The 19,671-nt window shown below is 39.6% G+C and overlaps 1 protein-coding gene across 1 annotated transcript in view; it reads left to right on the forward strand.

Moving 5' to 3' along the window:
* The window catches only part of DNAH7 (dynein axonemal heavy chain 7), a 519,305-nt gene that overhangs the window by 244,429 nt on the left and 255,205 nt on the right, over nt 1-19,671 (forward strand). The window contains exon 41 of the mRNA XM_089689972.1: nt 7,062-7,188. Within this exon, the coding sequence (XP_089546098.1) occupies nt 7,062-7,188 (127 nt within the window). The remainder of the gene's footprint in view (nt 1-7,061; nt 7,189-19,671) is intronic.

Here is a 19,671-nt window from a genome sequence, read left to right on the forward strand (position 1 = left end):
GAATAGCGGAGACATGATCATAGATCCTTTTCCAGAACTGAAGTTTGGTTTTGCCTATGCAGAAGCTTCCACATTCACATAGCATCATATATACCACCCCTGCCGTTTGGCAGTTGGTATAATGTCGTGCCCTGTGAGTATCTCCATTTGGTAAAGTGTGGTTACATCCTTGGGAGATGAACTGGCAATATGCACAGTTGCCACATACAAAGGTACCTTTGTAACTACATGGATCTGATTTACCCGCTCTAGTAAAGTAGCTCTGTACCAGTTCATCTTTAATGGATCTATTTCTACGATACATGATTTCAGGTTGTGCCTTCACAAAAGTGACTACATTGGGATCCACCTGTAACAAAATACCAATATTTGCTAACAATGTCACGTATTTGTTGTTGTTTATTATATTTCATGACTAATCTGGTTGTAGTGGTCCCTATATTGCGGTTCGGTACCTGTCCTCATCGACATCTATAGGTACAAATTTAATAAATCTCATCAACTGGCATTAACCAGACTTAAGAACAGAAAGGAGTTAGTCATTAAGGGTGGCAAAATTGTGGTGATGTCATGTGACCAATATAGACACATGTGCCAACAGATTTTACAAAATACTAAATGGTATAAAACAAAGTATCTTTCCATCAATTGGAGAAGGCCAGAATGACTTACTATCAAATTATCAATAATGCCCTACAGATTAATGTCATCCCCAAAAATACTTGGGAATTCCTTAGTATTAAATGGCTGCGACTCCCGAGATTTTATGCCTTACCCAAGGTACATAAGAACATTCAGAAACCTCCAGGCAGACCAATACTTTCGGGCTGTTGTGGACTTATAGAAAATGCTAGCACTCTAGTAGATATCCAAGTCCACATATCACAAGTTTACCATCATATATAAAAGACACAATCCACCTATTACAAATGATTGAAGACCTACAGGTTCCAGCTAATACACTTTTAGTGGCCATGATGTAGAAGCTTTTTACAGTAGTATCCCCCACAAGAAAGAATTGGAAATTGTGAGCATGTTCTTACAAAAACACAGTAGGGATCAATTTGAATTCAATGCCTTTGTCCTACAAATTTTGGATTATATCCTGAACAACACCTACTTTTCTTTCCATGGTTCCCATTTCCTTCAGGTGCAAGGTATGGCTATGGGGCTGTGTTGTGCCGCTTCTTATGCCAACTTGTACCTGGGGGGGATGGGAACGTCACCTCTTCGGGGATGAGTCTCTCTCAATGTACCCGTGCCACGTTATTTTGTGGCACAGGTACATTGATGACATTCTCATATTCTGTGATGGTACTAGGGAACTTCCTGATGCCTTTCTTAATGTTTGGGTATTAATGACATTAATTTGTCTTTTACAATGACGTGATTATAAGCGAATTTCCTTTTTGGATGTGGAAATTTTCATTAAAGAAGACCACACACTTGGGTCCACTTTGCATCGTAAAACCATAGCTGGTAATACGATACTTCGAGCTAACCGGGGCCATCCGCACAGCCTGATCAGGTCTATACCATATAGCCAATACTTACATGTTAAATGTAATTGTTCTAATCAGGAAGACTATAAATGGTAAGCTGATGCTCTTAGATTGAGACTTTTGTTGTTGAAAAAAGCTTACTCTTGGGCAAATGAACATCTACGTACAGATCTTGTCTTTCAGGTACCGAACCGCAATATAGGGGCCACTACTACAACCAGATTAGTCATGAGATATAATAAACAACAACAAATAAGTGACATTGTTAGCAAATATTAGTATTTGTTACAGGCGGATCCCAATTTAGCCACTTTTGTGAAGGCGCAACCTGCAATCACGTATTGTAGAAATAGATCCATTAAAGATGAACTGGTACTGAGCTACTTTACTAGACCGGGTAAATCAGATCCATGTTGTTCCAAAGGTACCTTTGTACAGGCGTACCTCTGTTTATGAATGACTCAGTTTACGAAATTTTCGGTTTACGAATGAAAATCCATTGAAAATATTGCCTCGGCTTACAATTTTTTTTTGCAATATGAACGGATTAATTGGTTTTCAATGCATTTTCAATTTTTCTTTTAATCATGTCCCTGTACAGTACTATGCCTTTAAATTGTACTTTATAAAGAGTTTTGAACAGAAGACTTTTTTGCTGCTTTATTTAGGAATTATTTCACTATTTTTGGCGCTGGTGATTTTTTGTATAGAAGATTTTTTTTTACTTTTTTCTGACCTCCGGAACGGATTAATTGGTTTTCAATGCATTTACTAATTAATTTTTCATCATGTCCCTGTACAGTATGTATGCATTTAAAGTGCACTTTATAAAGAGGAAGTTGAAAATAAGTGAGCACTCAATCAACACAGGGAATAGCCACCATGCACCAAAGGCACCATATAAGACCTTCAGGTAAACAGTAATATACTAAAAGGGTGCAGCGCTGTACCCTTTTAGTATATTACTGCACTTTATAAAGAGTTTTGAACAGATAAAAGACTTTTGTTTTACTTTTTTCTGACCTCTGGAATGGAATAATTGGTTTTCAATGCATTCCTATGGGAAACAGCTTTTCAGTTTACAAATTTTTCACAATACGAAAAGTCTTGCAGAATTAAATTCGTAAACCGAGGTACGCCTGTATGTGGCAACTGTACATATTTCCAGCTCATCTCCCAAGGATGTAACCACACTTTACCGAATGGAGATACTGTGAGGGACCGCCGAGCGGCACCACTAGCACTCCACTGGTCAGGCGTGCCCAGAGCGCGGAGTCTAAGCCCCAGGGTACTTGTTCACCAGGGCCCCTGATGGTGGGGAGGGACTTGTAGTACCCCGAGACCAGGTCGCCACTACTGAGCACACCTGTCAGTGGTAGGGGTGTTCGCCAGGGGCTCCAACCAGGGAGAGCCAGATGTGAGGAGGTCGGGTGACCCCGATGGGATGGATGGATGGATGGATGGCTGAGCAAGTGCGAAGTCAGACAGGCCGAGTCGGTAACGTAGAGGACGGTAAGGTACAAGGGAGCAGGCAGAGAATCGTCGGGTCACACGCCAGGTCAGCAACAGGAGGTCAGATCTAATGAGGGGCATCCAGGGAGAGAGGTCAGGCAAGCAAGGGTCTGGGCAGGAGAAATCAGCAGGTCAAGAACAATCCGGGTCAATAAACTTACAAGGCACAGGTACAGAATCACAGGAAGCAGGTAAGACCAGAAGGCAACGAAATGACAGCTCAGGGACCTTTAAATATCCCGCCCTGCGCTGCCATTGGTGCCCAGCGGGCGGCCGCGGCTTCTACTGCGCATGCGCGAACTCGAACGCCGCGGCCGGCCCGGACCTAGTGCCCGTGTACAGGGCGGAGCAGTGCGCCTGCGCCGGGACCATCGCGGCAGGGATCGAGGGGATCCCTGACAGATACTCACAAAGCACGACATTATACCAACTGCCAAATGGCAGGGGTGGTATATATGATGCTATCTGAATGTGAAAGCTTCTGCATAGGCAAAACCAAACTTCGGTTCTGGAAAAGGATCTTTGATCATGTCTCCCCTATTCAGTCGGGAGATATTTCTTCCCCTATAGGGAGACACGGTACCTGGTATCATGCTAAAAATGCACAATGTGTTAAGTTTTTTGCCCTGGAAAGAGTCCATTTGAACCTGAGAGGCAGTGATTGGGACCGCCGTATTCTTCAAAAGAAGCACAATGGATACACAACCTGGAGGCTACACAGCCTCCAGGCTTAAATGATTCCTTAAGCTTCAAACCTTTTCTGTCTTGAACTTTATTTGGTCTTGCCATCATACAGCACCTTATTTCTTTCTTTCTTTCAGTGTTTATTTATTCATGTATTCTTTCCCCCCCTTCTCCCCCTTTTTTTTCATAATATGAATAATTCCATTGTAACAGACCGCCTGACAGTACCTCTATCAGTCCCCTGATAGAGCCTCCCCAGAGTGCGGAGTCTAAGTACCGGAGCACTTGTTCACCAGGGCCCCTGATGGTGGGGATGGACTTGGAGCGCTCCGGGACCAGGTCGCAGCTGCTAGGTATCTCTACCAGAGGTAGAGGAGTCTGCCAAGGGTTCCAGCAGGTTAAGAGTCTGATGTGAGGGAGCCCAGGGATCCCTGAGGGATGGATGGACGGATGAGCAAAGTCAGAGTCAAACAAGCCGGGTCGGTAACTAGCGGGTCGGTGAGGTACAAGACGATAGGCAAAGGATAGTCGGGTCACACGCAGGGTCAATACCAAAAGATCAGATCTATAAGGGAACATCCAGGAGCAGAGTCAGGCAAGCCAAGGGGTCAGGACAGGAGAAGGCAACAAGGTCAGACAATCCAGATCAAAGTACTCACAACACAGGCAACAGGATACAAAAGACCATTCGGCAACAGGCATCTGTGCAGGGCTGGTTTAAGTAGCCCGCCCTGCACATGACAGGCGTCGCCTAGGTCCCAGTGCCTGCCTAGTACTGTCAAGACGACGGGTGCGCCTGGGTCCTAGTGCCCTGCTACCTGCACATCTTGACAGACGCCTACGCATGTGTAGACCCATGCGTCGCGATGGTCCCTGACATCCATATAATTTAGTTATATGAAAATACTTTTTTGATTTGGGATTATTTGGATTTACTGAGTCCTTTTTGTGTAGTTATTACATTATAACAACATTTTGTAATACCAGTTGATGATACCAACCTCCCTGATGCATTTTAGACTTTTTAGTGTATACGCTACTGTTGCCATTATTACTTTGTTGCTCTGTGCGTCTTGAACAAGACTTTGGCCATGGGGTCCTTTTGGTCATACTTTACAATTGCTGTTTCCCCCTGCTGATTCCCTGTTGATAGGTTGCTATTTGTCTTATATCTTGGGCTTCTTCAAGATGGCTGCGACTTCTCTGACGTTTTACGTCACGTTGCATGACGCGATGATGCCGGACGACATGACATCATCACTATGCATCACTAATGTAACCGCACATACACAGTACAGTTCTAGCGCCACCATTTTGGCGCCAATTGGCTGCTATTTATAGCCTATCAGGCTTAATTCAATTCAGGACTACACAGGGGGATTAGGGGTGAGGCATATCTCTCCCCTTTCTCTTTCGATGAGAAACAATTTTAGCCTCTTGTGGTACCCCAATCTTGGAGCACCTATTGGCCAATTTACCAACAGTACTGTGGTATGTAATTTGGATGGATCTTGGGCTTGTATATTTATAGATATCTTTGTACTGTGTTGCTTGCCCATTTAAGCTGAATTTGATATGGGGATTTAATCAATACCTATTGTTTCCAATAAATCCCCCCCCCCTCTTGAAGGCTTTGGATTTATGACCAATATGGGGAGTAGGTGTGTATTTGGGATTTTTGGGGGGTTCATTTTGGACCAATGTGTTTTGTAATTCCTTAGAATGACAGTTTTGCTGTTTATAAGTGGATTTAGATCTTCTCTTGACCGACGATTATTACACATTAGTTGCTGGGGGCCCTTTTTTTCCATCCAGATACAATTGACATGCCCTATATACCTTGCATGGGCCATCTGGGAGTGTAGTAGTGTCATCAACTGGTAATTGCTGTCAAGCCTTTTATTTCTTTTATGTTGTTTTGTTGAATTTTTTTGTATGGTTATATATGGATTATAGGCTCTTGGTTCTATTTTTGCTTTATTATAAGAATTTGTGTTTTGTTTTTCCTGAAGAAGCGGGCATTGTCCCGTGAAACGCGTTGGAAATATCAACAAAGTGCTCATTAATGGTTCTAAGCTGAAGCTATGTACCAATATGTTTACTGATACCTACGATGCGATACCATGCTTCTAGGTGTCGTAATATCAACCAAGTACCAATTTATGATTCTAGGCTGAAGCCTTATGTCTATTGCTACTTATGATGCGACACCATTTTTTTAGGTGTCATTAACCATTCACAGTTTAGCCTTTTATGTTTCGAGGTTGTAGCTGCTGTTGACTTGTAGCTGATACCCTTGATGCCCATTTGCATCTAGGATATCAGTGGCAATTACTGTGGCTTTTTCATTAACTGAATTTTATGATCCTCTATGTACTGTATGTGTTTGACGGTCATGTTCCACCTGTTGGTGGGTTTTTAACCCAATAAAAAGTGTTCAATTTTATTAATTGTCTTTATATATATTTGTATAACCAATGTTGATTTATGTTGTTTGGTACCCTAAAAGCTCCATTAGCTTTTCCTGGTCAGAGTCTTATTCAATAGTATATACAATAATGTAATTTTTACATGTGAAAATAAGCCTGTGATAAGAGAAATATGGAAGGTGCCATTGTTATACTCCTTCTGAAATTACTTGGTGTCTAGAAGAAATGACTACTGGCCTCAATATGATTGCTACCTTACTCCTATAGTGCATGTATAGCCAAATCCTTTTTTGATAGAATAGTTAAAATCCCCGTTAATTTATTTTTTTGCTGTTTCCAGAGATAATATCATTAAAGTTGTCACATGAATATTTGTTACGGGAGTATTTACATTCACCTCTTGTTGTGGAGACAACCTTAAAATTTTGGATGTTCCTGCATTTTATGTCTTGGGCACAGAGGTCACTAGGACACCAGGAAAAAAAGGCAGGATTAATACCCACTGGGGGAGCAGACATTGAAAAGAATCTGACAGTGAAACAAACTACTTCCCATAATATCCCAAACTATAAAAAAAAAGTGAAACATACATGTTAAAACAACACACAATTTAATTACACAGTTTCTATGGCTGATGAAGGTGGTAACTAGATTCACAGCATGCCTTGCCTGTATTTTTTTTAGTCATAAAGTCAGAACTCATGATATGTATCTCTTTTCTCTGTCAGCATTGACACCTGGGGGGGAGGGGGGAGCATGATAGCCAGACAACTAGCATTTTCAGAAGAGGTGAACAATGGCAACTGGCATATTACCCCGGCACACAAGTACATTTTTACATATTTACTCAGTAACTTTCCAATTATAAGAAAATACTGGTATAGTACAGTTGTCTACTGTATTCATGTCATTCTTCAGTTTTCTTTCTTTCTAGGTGGTGGAAGAAATGTTATAACACCACGATTCCTAAGGCATTTCAATACAGTCACAATTAATGAATTTGATGATAATTCAATGTACACAATATTCTCCAGAATACTGGACTGGCATCTTTCAATAAGGTAGGCATCTTCCACATTATTTAAAAACATACATTAATTGTCTGGAAACCCTGAGTTGACTATACTAATCCAAATATAAACTCATGGTACCTAACTAAAAGAAACTCTCGGAAGAAGAGAGTTATTTCTGTTTTCTGTCTACCTCCATCTTTCCTCAGCCCCCTTCAGCCTATTCAGTGTTATTTCTCTTCTTTCTTCTCCCTCTTCTCATTAGGATTACCTCCTCTCTCTTCTTAACAAGTCCTGTTGATTCCCAACAGCTTCCTTTCCTGTTATTAATTCTGATGTCTTTCATAACAATCAAACTACATGCCTTAAAAACATCCTAAATTGCGTCCAGCCTGACGAGGCTTCTGGTGACAATTGGTCTTGTCTTGGTATTTCAGCCATCCAACTCTTCAACCATAAACTCTCAACCTTAGAGAGCAAATTGTGCAAACCGCTTGCCCTCCGGAATATTTAACCCCCTTCATGACCAAGCCATTTTTTGCTATTCGGCATTGTGCTATTTCCCACATGGAAGAAAAATATATTTTAAAAATTACTTTTTTATTTATTATATTTGTGTTTAAAAATATATATTTTTCAAAATATTTTTCATATATTTTGTAATATATAAAAAATGCATTTCAACATGCAGTGTATTTATATATAGATAGATATAAAAAAATAAAAATAAATATATATATATAAAATATATTGAATATGGCCAAAATTGTAATATTTCAAATATATGACAATATATTTGGGAAGAATATATTTCAAATATATTTCAAATATATTTTTCTTCCATGTGGGTTCAACTGGTAATTGCGCAGTCATGCAATGCAGTACCCAAACTAAATTTATTCCCTTTTTGCCACACAAATAGAGCTTTAATTGGGGGGTATTTGATCACCTATGAATTTTTTATTTTTTTGTGTTATAAAAAAAGACCTAAAATGTTGAAAAAAACTATATTTTTTACTTTCGGTTAGAAAAAATATATAGTAAACTCAAAGTTAGTCATAAATTTAGGCCAAAATGTATTTTTCTACTTGTCTTTGATAAAAAAAATCCCAATACATGTATATTAATTGTTTTGTTTTTTTTTTGTTTTTTTTATTTAAATATTTATTTGTTTTCAAAATATAGCAATATAAATATTTCCAACACAAGAAACAATAAAGTACAACATAACAACTTTCTTCTAAAAACACTTATTGCATATCATTTTCTCCCCTTAACCCCCTTCCCTCAACCCCCCCTCCCTCCCACCCCTCTTCAATAAACCCCTGACATTCCCATCTTTATTCTTATTTACGGAGTGACTTCTTTCTTCTTTGCTCTAAATTCCTCCCATTTCTTCCATTTTGTATTATAAACCTCCATCTTGTCTTCCTGTATATAGTATAATTTCTCCATTCTAACAATCTGATCCACTCTGTCTATCCAGTCATCTACCTTCGGTGCCTCAACTTTACGCCAAAACCTAGGTATCAATCCTTTAGCTGCATTTAAGTAACACTCTATACCCATATCTTTAAATTTTTTCATTGATATTTCTGTGATATGAAAAAGGCATATTTCAGGGTCCAAACCAATCTCAATTTCAGTGATATTCCTAATTTGTTTTATAACCTTTCTCCAATAAACTTGTATTTTTGGGCACCCCCACCACACGTGATACGTTGTGCCCTCCTCTCCACATTCTCGCCAACACCCAGGTTGTTTCTCCCCACTCATTTTGTGCTCTACCATCGGAGTGATATACCACCTACTTAAACATTTATAGTTCAATTCCATCTCCCACATGCTAACATTTCCATGTACCATTCTATATATTTTTCTTTGTGTATGTTCCTCCCACTCCACCCCCAAATCCCTTTCCCATTTTTCTATATATCTTAATTTTACCTTACTATCTAAATCAGTGAGAATTTTGTATATTTTAGCAGTGCTGTGTTTCCCATCACCTCGAATTTCAAAAAATTTCTCAAATAAATTCCAATCTTTTCTAATTCTAAGGGGCTTCGTCAGTTTCCCCACGGATTGTTTTAATTGATTATACCTCCATATGTCTATCTTAGTGAAAATCCCTCCCTCTTCCCTTTTCAAATCCTCTAGTGTTCTTAAGTTTACCCCCTCCATTACGTCTCTCAACTGAGCATCTTCTTTCTTAATCCACTTACCCGTAATTTCCTCTTTACCTGGGGGGAAAAACTCTGAATTTCTTAGTGGCATTAACAGTGAATTAAACTCCCAATTCCTTAGTTTGTACAATCTATCCCATTCTTTCAAAACAATCCTAGTGTATGGACTTGTGCTCTCAGCTAATTCTCTAAACTGTGTTGACACCCAAACGATCCCACCCAAATCTTTCCCACTAAGTGTATTTTCTATTGTAACCCAGTTTTTACTCTTTGTATTGTGTTTCCAATCAAAAATTCTTGATAGGATTAGTGCTCTATAATATCTTTTGAGATCCGGCATTCCTATCCCACCCTTTTCCTTATTTCTACTCAGCACTTCATATGATACTCTAGGTTTTTTATTTTTCCATATATATCTTGTTACCATTTGCTTAATTGTTCTAAAGTATGTCCCTGGGAGTTTAATGGGAATCATTTGGAGTTTATACAAAACCTTAGGGAGAATTACCATTTTTATTAAGTTAATACGACCTAACCACGAAGGATTTCCTCCTCCGATTCTCTTCAATTCCTCCCTAATCTCATTTAACAATGGTATATAATTTGCTTTATAAAGATTTTTCTGTGAAGAAGTAAGTTTCACTCCCAAATATTTTATTTCTCTATCTTTCCATATAAAGGGGAACTCTCTCTGTATCATTTCTTTTTCACTCTTTGGAAGATTTATATTTAATATCTCTGTTTTACTCGGATTAATTTTTAGGTTTGCCAATTCTCCATATTCTTTCAATGTTTTCATTAGGTTAGGAAGCGTTATCCTGGGGTTACCAATATAGAACAATAGGTCATCCGCAAATGCGGCAACCTTGTGCTCTATCTTTCCTACGTTAATTCCCTTTATATCTATATTTTTCCTGATTGTTAATAGCAAGGGTTCCAATGACAAAACAAACAACAGTGGGGATAGTGGGCAACCCTGTCTAGTTCCATTTGTCATTAAAAAAGATTCTGATCTCTCTCCATTTACCATTATCATCGCGGAAGGCCCTTCATACAATCTTCCAATCCATCTCCTCATCCTGTTACCCAGTCCCAAAGCCTCTAACGTATCCATCATGAAACTCCAATTAACCCTGTCAAATGCCTTCTCCGTGTCTATTGATAGCAATAGTACTGGATTTTTTCCCGTTCGACTTTTCTGAATAAGCATCAGGGATCTCAACCCATTATCTCGACCCTCCCTTCCTCTAACAAAGCCCACCTGGTCCCCATGTATCCAATCTGGCATTAGATCCCTCAACCTATTCGCTAAAACCTTTGCATACAACTTCGTATCTGTGTTCAGCAATGATATCGGTCTATAACTTGAGCACTGGGAGATATCTTTACCTTCCTTATGAATCAAAACCACCTGGGCCTGTAGGGATTCCTGTCTCATCTCCATCTCTCCTCCCAACGCATCCATATAGCTCTTTAATTTAGGTAGTAGTAAGTCACTATATTTTTTATAGTACCTCACAGTATACCCATCTGGGCCCGGGCTTTTCCCCGACTTAAAGCTTTTTAATGCTGTTTTTAGTTCTTCCTGTGAGATTTCAGATTCTAAGGAGTTTAATAATTCTTCGCTTAATTTTGGTAATCCTGCATTTCTTAAATATTCTCTTCTTTTCTCCTCATTTACCTTTTTGATCTTATTTGTAGGGTCGTTGGGGGCAATATTATATAATTTACTATAGTAATCCTTAAAAACTTTTGCAATTTCTTTAGTTGAGTGGACTAATTCTCCCTTGAAATTTTTTATTTTATCTATATAGTTTCTATTTTTTTCTTCCTCAGAGTTCTCATCAAATATTTTCCCGGTCTATCTCCCCATCTATATCTTTCTCCCGTGATTTTATGAAAAATTCTCGTTTTTTCTTCCTCCAATACTTTCTCTAATTCTTCCCTCTTTTTTATCATTTTTTCTTCTATCTCTTTCGTTATATTACTTTTATGTAGTAGTTCCAATTCAGCTATTTCCTTTAAGAGCTCACTAATCCTTTCTCTCCTTTCCCTTTTTTTCTTTGCCCCAATCGCAATTAGGATTCCTCTGATGTATACTTTATGCGCCTCCCACACTGTAGCCCTTGATACATCTCCCGTTTCATTTTCCTCAAAAAATCTCCCTATCTCCTCCCTAATTTTCCGTTCAGTATCCTGATCCATGAGAAGTGCCTCGTTCAGCCTCCATGTCAGTCCTCTCGACGACCTCCCTCCCCATCTTAATTTTAATGCAACGGGGGCATGATCTGAAAGGGTCATTACTTCTATCTTAACACTAGACAAGTCTTCGATGAGCTGATGGTCTATCAATATATAATCTAATCTGGAGTATGTTTTATGAGCATTAGAATAAAAGGTATAGTCTCTGTTTCTGTTGTTTACTATTCTCCAACTATCCACCAATTGGCTCTCTCTCATCACCTTCTTCAATATTCTCATCGACTTGTTTCCCTCTCTCAGCACTGTAGAAGTTGTGTCTATTTGTGGATCCATACATAGGTTAAAGTCTCCTGCCACTATTAAATATCCCTTAGAGAAATCCATCAATTTCTTCAGAACCCCTTTCAAAAACATCTCTGGTTTCCTATTAGGGCAGTATATATTTGCTAGTGTACACTCGATATCTTGCAATTTGCCTTTCAAAAACAGAAACCTCCCATCCGGATCGGTATTCCTATCTTCTGGTTCAAACCTAACATTTTTTGCAAATCCTATAGCCACCCCCTTCGCTCTCTTAATTGGGGAATCCGCATAATACCAAACCGGATGGTATCTAGATTTCAACTTAAGATTTTTTTTTAACTCAAGGTGCGTTTCTTGCAAGAATACTACTGAGGCCGCTCTGTGCTGTAGTTCTCTAAATAACCTAAATCTTTTACTTGGGCAGTTCAGCCCATTTACATTATGAGTTATGAACTGTATTTCCTCCATCTTTTGTTTATTTGTCATCTTTCTATTTTACCATCTCCTTTCTTCTTCCATTTCCCTCTATCTCTTCTTTTATGCCAGATGTCAGTTTTAAAAAACCCCTCTCCCCCCTCCCCTTCCAATTCCCACCCTCTCTTCCGCTTTAGGCCTATAACTTGCCTTCCCCCCTCCTCCTCCCTCCCGCCCACCCATTTTTGGCTTGTAGTTTGCCTATAAATCTGTTGAGGATCTAAACCCTTCATAGATTTTGTACCTTGGGGTTGAGCTCCTCCCATGGACGGCCTCTCCCACCTCCCACCCCCCCAGATGCCCCTTGTCTATTTCATAAACTCAAGATGATTCCACTAAGATGTACTTTCGAGCGAACAGGAAGTAGGGAGAAAGAGAGAAAGAAAAAGAGAGAAAAAGAGAGAGAGAGAGAGAGAGAAAATCCTCCTCTATCTTCCCCTCCCAATTAACTGCCAGTCTTCCTTTACTCTGGCCCCACTATCTCCTACCTCCTCCTCCCAACCAGAAATTTCTATAGTTTGCAAATCAAGTCTATTACAAAAGTCTCTTAAATCCTCAGGAAATCTCAAGTAGGCTGTAACTCCATTCTTCCATCCGATCAGACACTCAGGAATACCCCATCTATAGTGCACATTTTGTTTTTTCATTTGCTCTAACAGGGGTTTCAAAGATCTTCTTCTCCTAAGTGTCTCTGTTGTCAAATCTGCAAATATCTGTACATTTATTTCTCCATATTTAATATTTGATCTTCCCTTAATCTTTCTCCATATCTTTTCTTTATCACACATCTTTTGGAATTGGACAATTATGTCTCTGGGTTTCTTTTCTCCATTTCCATGTTGGATCCTTCCAATTCTAAAAACCTCTTCCAGATTCACCTGTTCTGTTTCTGGTCTATCTCTTATGGAGTTTAAGATTTTACAGATAAAGTCTCTCACTTCCTCTCCCTTCACGGACTCCGGGATACCTTTTACCCTAAAGTTCTTCCTTCTTTCCCTGTTTTCCTGTACTTCCATCCTATACAACAGTCTTTTTTGCTCTTTCTTAATATCTTTTGTCCTTTTTTCTAAACCAGAGATAGATTGGGCGTGATTTTTAATTCTTTCCTCTGTCTCCTCCATCCGCAATAGTAGCTGCCCTAAATCACTCTGTATGATTGTCAGTTCTTGTTTTATTGTTTTTTCTAGACTTTTGAACATATCTGCCATTTCTTTCTTATTTGGTACTTGTAGTTCACTTTCCAGATTTTTCCTCTCCACATTCTCTAATATTTGTTGGCTATTATGCTTTATTCCCAGGGAGAGTCTCGGGCTAGCTTCCAAGCTCGTTTCCAGCTCACTTTTATCACCGATATCTTGAGATCTTTCTGGGGTCACATTACCTTGAGACGTATATTTTTTTATCGTGCCTACTTGGGACCCCTTTAGCCCACTAATTTTAACGTTTTTATTCTTCATCTCTTCTGTGGGTTTTATTCAATTAAATACAGGAACCACCTTGGTTTAACAGCTACAGACCAGGTATCTAGGTTTCAACACGTGCTTATTTTCCACTTTCCCACTGTGCTCTCCTTCTTCTTGCAGGGCTGCTAGTTACTTTTATACTCAATCTTTCCCAGGGAGTCTACCCCTCTTCAAACATACAGTCACCATATAATTACAGTTTGCTAGGTCGTGCTGCTCACACTCACCCTCTAGTTGCTTTTCTTCTGGTGAGGCAGCCACGAGCCACCAGCTGCTAACTTCAGCTTCCCACTGCTCTCTTCAGGGGGACTCCTCTGGGTCCTCTTCCTCAGACCCTACTCCCCTGTGTATAAGCTCAACACACATGGGGAGCGGGTCATTCATTATACGAGTGTCTTCTCCTGTAGGTTTTGCAAGGGGGGAGCGAGAGGGGGGGGAGCGAGCCGGCGTCTTCACTCTCACTTCAGATGCCGGCCGGCTTTCTCCCCTTCCCAGTAGTGCTTTGCGGTTTTCCACGTGTCTGTCTGCTCCGTGATTCCCCGCTCTCCCAGCAGCCCCGCACGTTAGTCCGGACCTCCTGCAGCAAGCCCCGCCGTCCAGCACACCCTCCTCTCGCCACTCCCGGGCCGCCGGACCCGCTCTAGAGCCGTCGCTCGTGGGTAAGTCCCCGGGTCTCTCTTATGCAGGCATCTGGGGTGGTGTAGGTGATTCGGAGAGCCCCTGCTCCGTGCTCTCCTATGCCACCATGACAAGGCTCCTCCCCCCTGTATATTAATTGGTTTGTGTGAAAGTTATAGCGTCTACAAACTATGGTATATATATTGGAATTTACGCAGCTTTTAATTTCTGACTGTCTATCACATTTCTTGAGATGCTAAAATGCCAGAGCAGTAAAAAAAAAAAAAACTAATGTCCTTTTTTTGGAAAGTAGACACCCCAAGAAATTTTCTGAGAGACATGTTGAGTCCATGGAACATTTTATTTTTTGCCACAAATGTTTGGAAAATGCCCCCAATTTTTTTTTTTTTACACAAAGTTGTCAGTTAAATGATATGATATACTCATGCATGCCATGGGTATATGTGGAATAACACCCCAAAACACATTCTGCTACTTCTCCCAAGCATGGGGATACCACATGTGAGAGACATTTTGGCAGCCTAGCCACATACAGGCCCCCAAAATCCAATGACAACTTTCAGGCTTTAAAAGGGCATATTTCCTCATATCACTTTCTCACTACCTATCATATTTTCTGAGGCCCTAAAATGCCAGGATAGTACAAACACCCCCCCCCCAAATGACCCATATTTAGGAAGTTGACACCCCAAGGAATTCGATAAGAGGCATGGTGAGCATTTTGCAGATATCATTTTTGTCACAGGGTTTTGAAAAAGAATAAAAGAAAAGAAAAAATAAATTTAAATTTTCTTTATTCATTTTCCAAAAAATTGTGGCAACAAATGGATCTGCAAAATACTCACCATGCCTCTTATCAAATACTTTAGAGTGTCTGCTTTCCAAAAAGGGGTTATTTGGGGAGGGGCAGGGTGCTTCCACTACCCTGGCATTTCAGGGCCAGGATAGTAGAAGCTTATGCCAGACATCACCCACTTTTTTAACCACTTGAAGACCAAGCCTTTTCTGACACTTTTTGTTTACTTCAAAAAAACATTTTTTTGCTAGAAAATTGCTTTGAACCCCCAAACATTATATATGTTTTTAAAGCAGAGGCCCTAGAAAATAAAATGGTGAGTGTTGAAATTTTTTATCTTACACAATATTTGCACAGCGATTTTTCAAACGCAAATGTTTTGGAAAAAATACACCTGTTTAAATTTTAATGCACAAAAACACAACATATCTCCCAATTTTTTGATAAAATATAAAATATGATGTTACGCTGAATAAAAGGATACCAAACATGACATGCTTTAAAATTGCACATGCCCGTGCAATGACGACAAATTATGTAAATTTGTAATATCCATAGCCAACACTTTAAAAGCCTTTACAGGTCACCACTTTAGATTTACACAGGAGACCTAGTACTAGAATTACTACCCTTGATCTGATGTTCACGATGATACCTCACATGCAGGGCAATCTCTGTTTACATACCGCCATAGGACCACCACTTGCGTTTGCCTTTGTGTGCGAGCATGGGGATGGTGGGGGTGACATTTTTTTTTGCTTTTTTTTATTATTTTTACTCTGTCCCTTTCATTTTTTTAAGCATTTTTATTGTTATCGCAGGGAATGTAAATATCCTTTGTGATAGCAGTAGGCAGTGACAGATACTCTTTTCTGAGAAGTCTGAGGTCTATTAGACTCTAGATCTCTCCTGTGCCCTTAAAGCATCTGATCACACCAAGATCAGTGTGATCAGATGATTTCCCAATTTTAAAATGGCGCTGTATATATCTGGTGAAACAGAAATTATGAAATGCTCGTAGCTTCCGTTCTTTTAGACTATAGAGCTGATTGGAGGCATTCAGATCTATTATCAGCCAGCAGAACTGTCAGGTGCATTTTTGGGTTCTCCAGTAGGACAGGAGAGCTCAGGAAAACCTTGGAAGGCAGTGGCAGGGTTGAGATCCCTTCCTGCTGCATGTAAAAACGATCCAGTGGCTAATTAGTGGATAGGATTGTTTTTACATGAAAGCTGACTGCTGGCTGAAAAAAAATTATACCAGGATGATGCCTGTAGCTGCAGACATCATCCTAGTATAACGACTCAAAGTCCAGTGACGTACCAGTACATTGCTGGTCCATGTTAGGCATATATGTAACAGCAGATAACATGGGCATATGATGAATCGGGTCTGTGGACCAATATGATCGCATTTAATTCTTTTTTGTAATGCCCATGTAAAGGGTTAGGCCCAAAAAATTTTTAAATTCAGAAACCGTGATAGATTTCCAAGCAAATTGTCTGACAAGAGCTGAATTTGGGTGAGTTTGTTTGGGATCTATTGTTGTGCGTATAAATTGCTTTGGCCCACAATGAATTGATACAAATCTTATGGGAAAAACAGCAGAGGGGCTAAACGCTAGTGCTGGCAGCGAACGGGGCCAATTCAGCTAATACTGCGTTTTTGAGGACACAAAACAAAGGAGGTATTAGTATAGATTTGTTCGTGATCAATATATTGATTTGTACAAACACTGTACTAGTGATGGGGGTGATCAGTGACCTATAGTGTGAGTGTGATAGTGTGTGGGCAATCTAACGCTAACTGATCCTGGCTGAGAGGGATGCTAGCTGCCCTTGACACTATCTGATGTCACTAGTGACAGTAATACAGTGATCAGTGAAAACATCTATATACTGACTCTGTACTAATGGCACTGGCTGGGTGACAGTGTGATCAAAGAGTTAATAGGGGGCGATCAAAAAGAGTTAAATGTGCTAATCTAATGTGTGTGTAAATTGTAGTGCTTTTACTCAGTACGGAGTTCTCTCTTCTTTCCCTGGATGCATAAGGGGAGTGGGGGTTGCACGCACGTGCACATACACCCAGACACAGAAACAGATGTAAGATTGCGTCGCTTTGCCCAGAGCCGTCGCTCGCCCGAACATTGTTGGTGGGCATGTGGGCTGCAAGTAGTTAAAAAAAATAGTAACATTGTACTACTCTGGGGGGTTGATCAGGGATTCATTTTTTTACATGAAGATTATTGCTCTGCAATGCAAAGCTTGCTTTGAACTGTCATTAATGTGTTAAGTTCATGACAGTTCAATATAATAGAGATCTATCATTGACTCCAGCTGTTCACATGGTACAGGGTGCTTTGATTGGGCCCATGTGTCATGTGAGAGCTGTGGACCAATCACAGCTCTCCAGGAACAAAAGCAAAGCTTTTATTAATCAATCTGTCATTGTCATTGGGATCATGTGATCTCAGGGTCCTGATCACCAGGACATTGGGAGGTAGGGTTGCGTGCCCACTGGCACCCCCCTGTGTTGGCAAAACGGGTACGTTTCTGGTCCTGTAGCTGCCGCCAGTCAACAGTACATTGTGGTCCCAAAAGTGGTTAAACATTTCTTAGCAAAATGCAGTTTGCTACTCACAATTTCACAAAGTCACTTTTGCAGTAACATCTGATACCAGTGGCCTTCTGCTATAATAATTGAAGTCCATGTTCCCTTTCTTTATTCACATTTTTTATCCAGCAATCATCTTGATGCATATGGTATGTGTTTTGTACAGTCATATTTAGTTTGCAAAGAGTCCATACTTTGTACTGTTTGACTTTTGTCTATCATTTTGAATTATTACAGTAAAAATACTGAAACCACTGAAATACAACCAGGAACTTAATATTTATTACTTTTAAAATGAGTATATAATAGCCACGTACTGACTGTTCCCCATCTCTAGTGTTCCCTTTAAACACCTTTGCAGCACTGCGGGAGCGGGAAAACATAATATATATAGCAGTAAATTACCATAATACCATTTACTTTTTCCATTCCTTTGCATCATTACTTGATCTTGCACAGAGTTTAGTTGCATTTTCCTTCATTCTTTTCTAGGAAAATGTTATCTGAGCGTTCACTTACCATTATTTGCATACACACAGTATTAATATATTATACTATTATATTAATTCCAGGATTAGCAGATCACCATTAGGGTTCAGAAAGGAATTTTCCCCCTATTAATGCAAATTGGACCATGCTTTTTTAAAATTTCCTGTCTCTCTCTCTCTGTAATAAATGTGTTTTTTAGTTAGTATATCTTTTTTATTTTTTTTTATTTTAAAAGCCTGAACTTAATGCACGTATATGCTTTTTCACCCTACGTAACTATGTTGACATTAATTATTGTGATTGATTTTTTTAGGCTGCAATTTTGATTTAATTTGAAACATCATAAGGTGCTGGAATTTAATGCCTTTCTAATGACATTTAAAGTGATTTTAATGACTATAAATGTCAAGTGGAAATTTTAATTTTTCTAAGCCTCATTGCAAGAACTGGTTAAAGAGCACTTCGTTTTAGCCTAAAAAAAATTCATGGTGTTAATTTAAGGAGTCATAGATATTTATGAGCTGGGTTCAGCTTCTGTCTAGATACATTTGCATTTTTAGAATGAGATACTAAGATGCTATCCAGAAGCTAACTTTAATCGCTCTACTTTAGATGATAATGTACTATTCGTGGAAAATAAATAATCTCAAAATAATTGCAAAATAACTGTTTGGTGTAGCTATGCTAAAATTCTATGCCAGGCTTGGAAAACTGACTTACTAGCTGAGCTGATTTTGACAACCCCGACAAGACCACATCCTTGGCTGACCAGCCTGCTAGCTGAGGTGGAATAGATGTATCTATACTCTATATTATGTAGATGTTCCTGAAGTGATTTGCAAACTGAAGGTGGGTTATCATCCTCTATAACCCTGGCAAATAAAATTATTTTAAAGTTGTTGTAAAGACTGAAGGTTCTATGGAGAAGGGGAAAAAAACCTTCTGTGTGCTGCTCCTGCCACATCCCCCACTAATACTCATCTGAGCCCTATCTCGAACCAGCGATGTGCACAGAGCCTTGGCAGTACCGGGTCTCTCTCACTTCACTGGCTGAGACACAGCAGCAGGAGTCATTGGCGAGCATGCACCAGTGCTCAGATCGCAAGATGCTTGCTACTGAGGGCGCTGGTCAAGGAGGAGGAGCCAGAAGCACCAGTAGGGGATCCGAGAAGAGGAGGATCGGGGCTGCTCTGTGCAATGATACTGCACAGAGCAGGTAAGTATGACAAGTTTGTTATTTAAAAAAACCTTTAATATCACTTTATCCATAGGTATCCTTTAACAACACAGAAGTATCAGGCAGTCTGATACATAGAACATATTCATAACAATATTCATAACAACAAAGAAGCATAAAAAGTGAGGCTATTC

This window comes from Staurois parvus, unplaced genomic scaffold, assembly GCF_062004578.1.
Source record: "Staurois parvus isolate SC_StPar_1 unplaced genomic scaffold, SC_StPar_1.0 ptg000506l, whole genome shotgun sequence".
Classification (NCBI taxonomy): Eukaryota; Metazoa; Chordata; class Amphibia; order Anura; family Ranidae; genus Staurois; species Staurois parvus.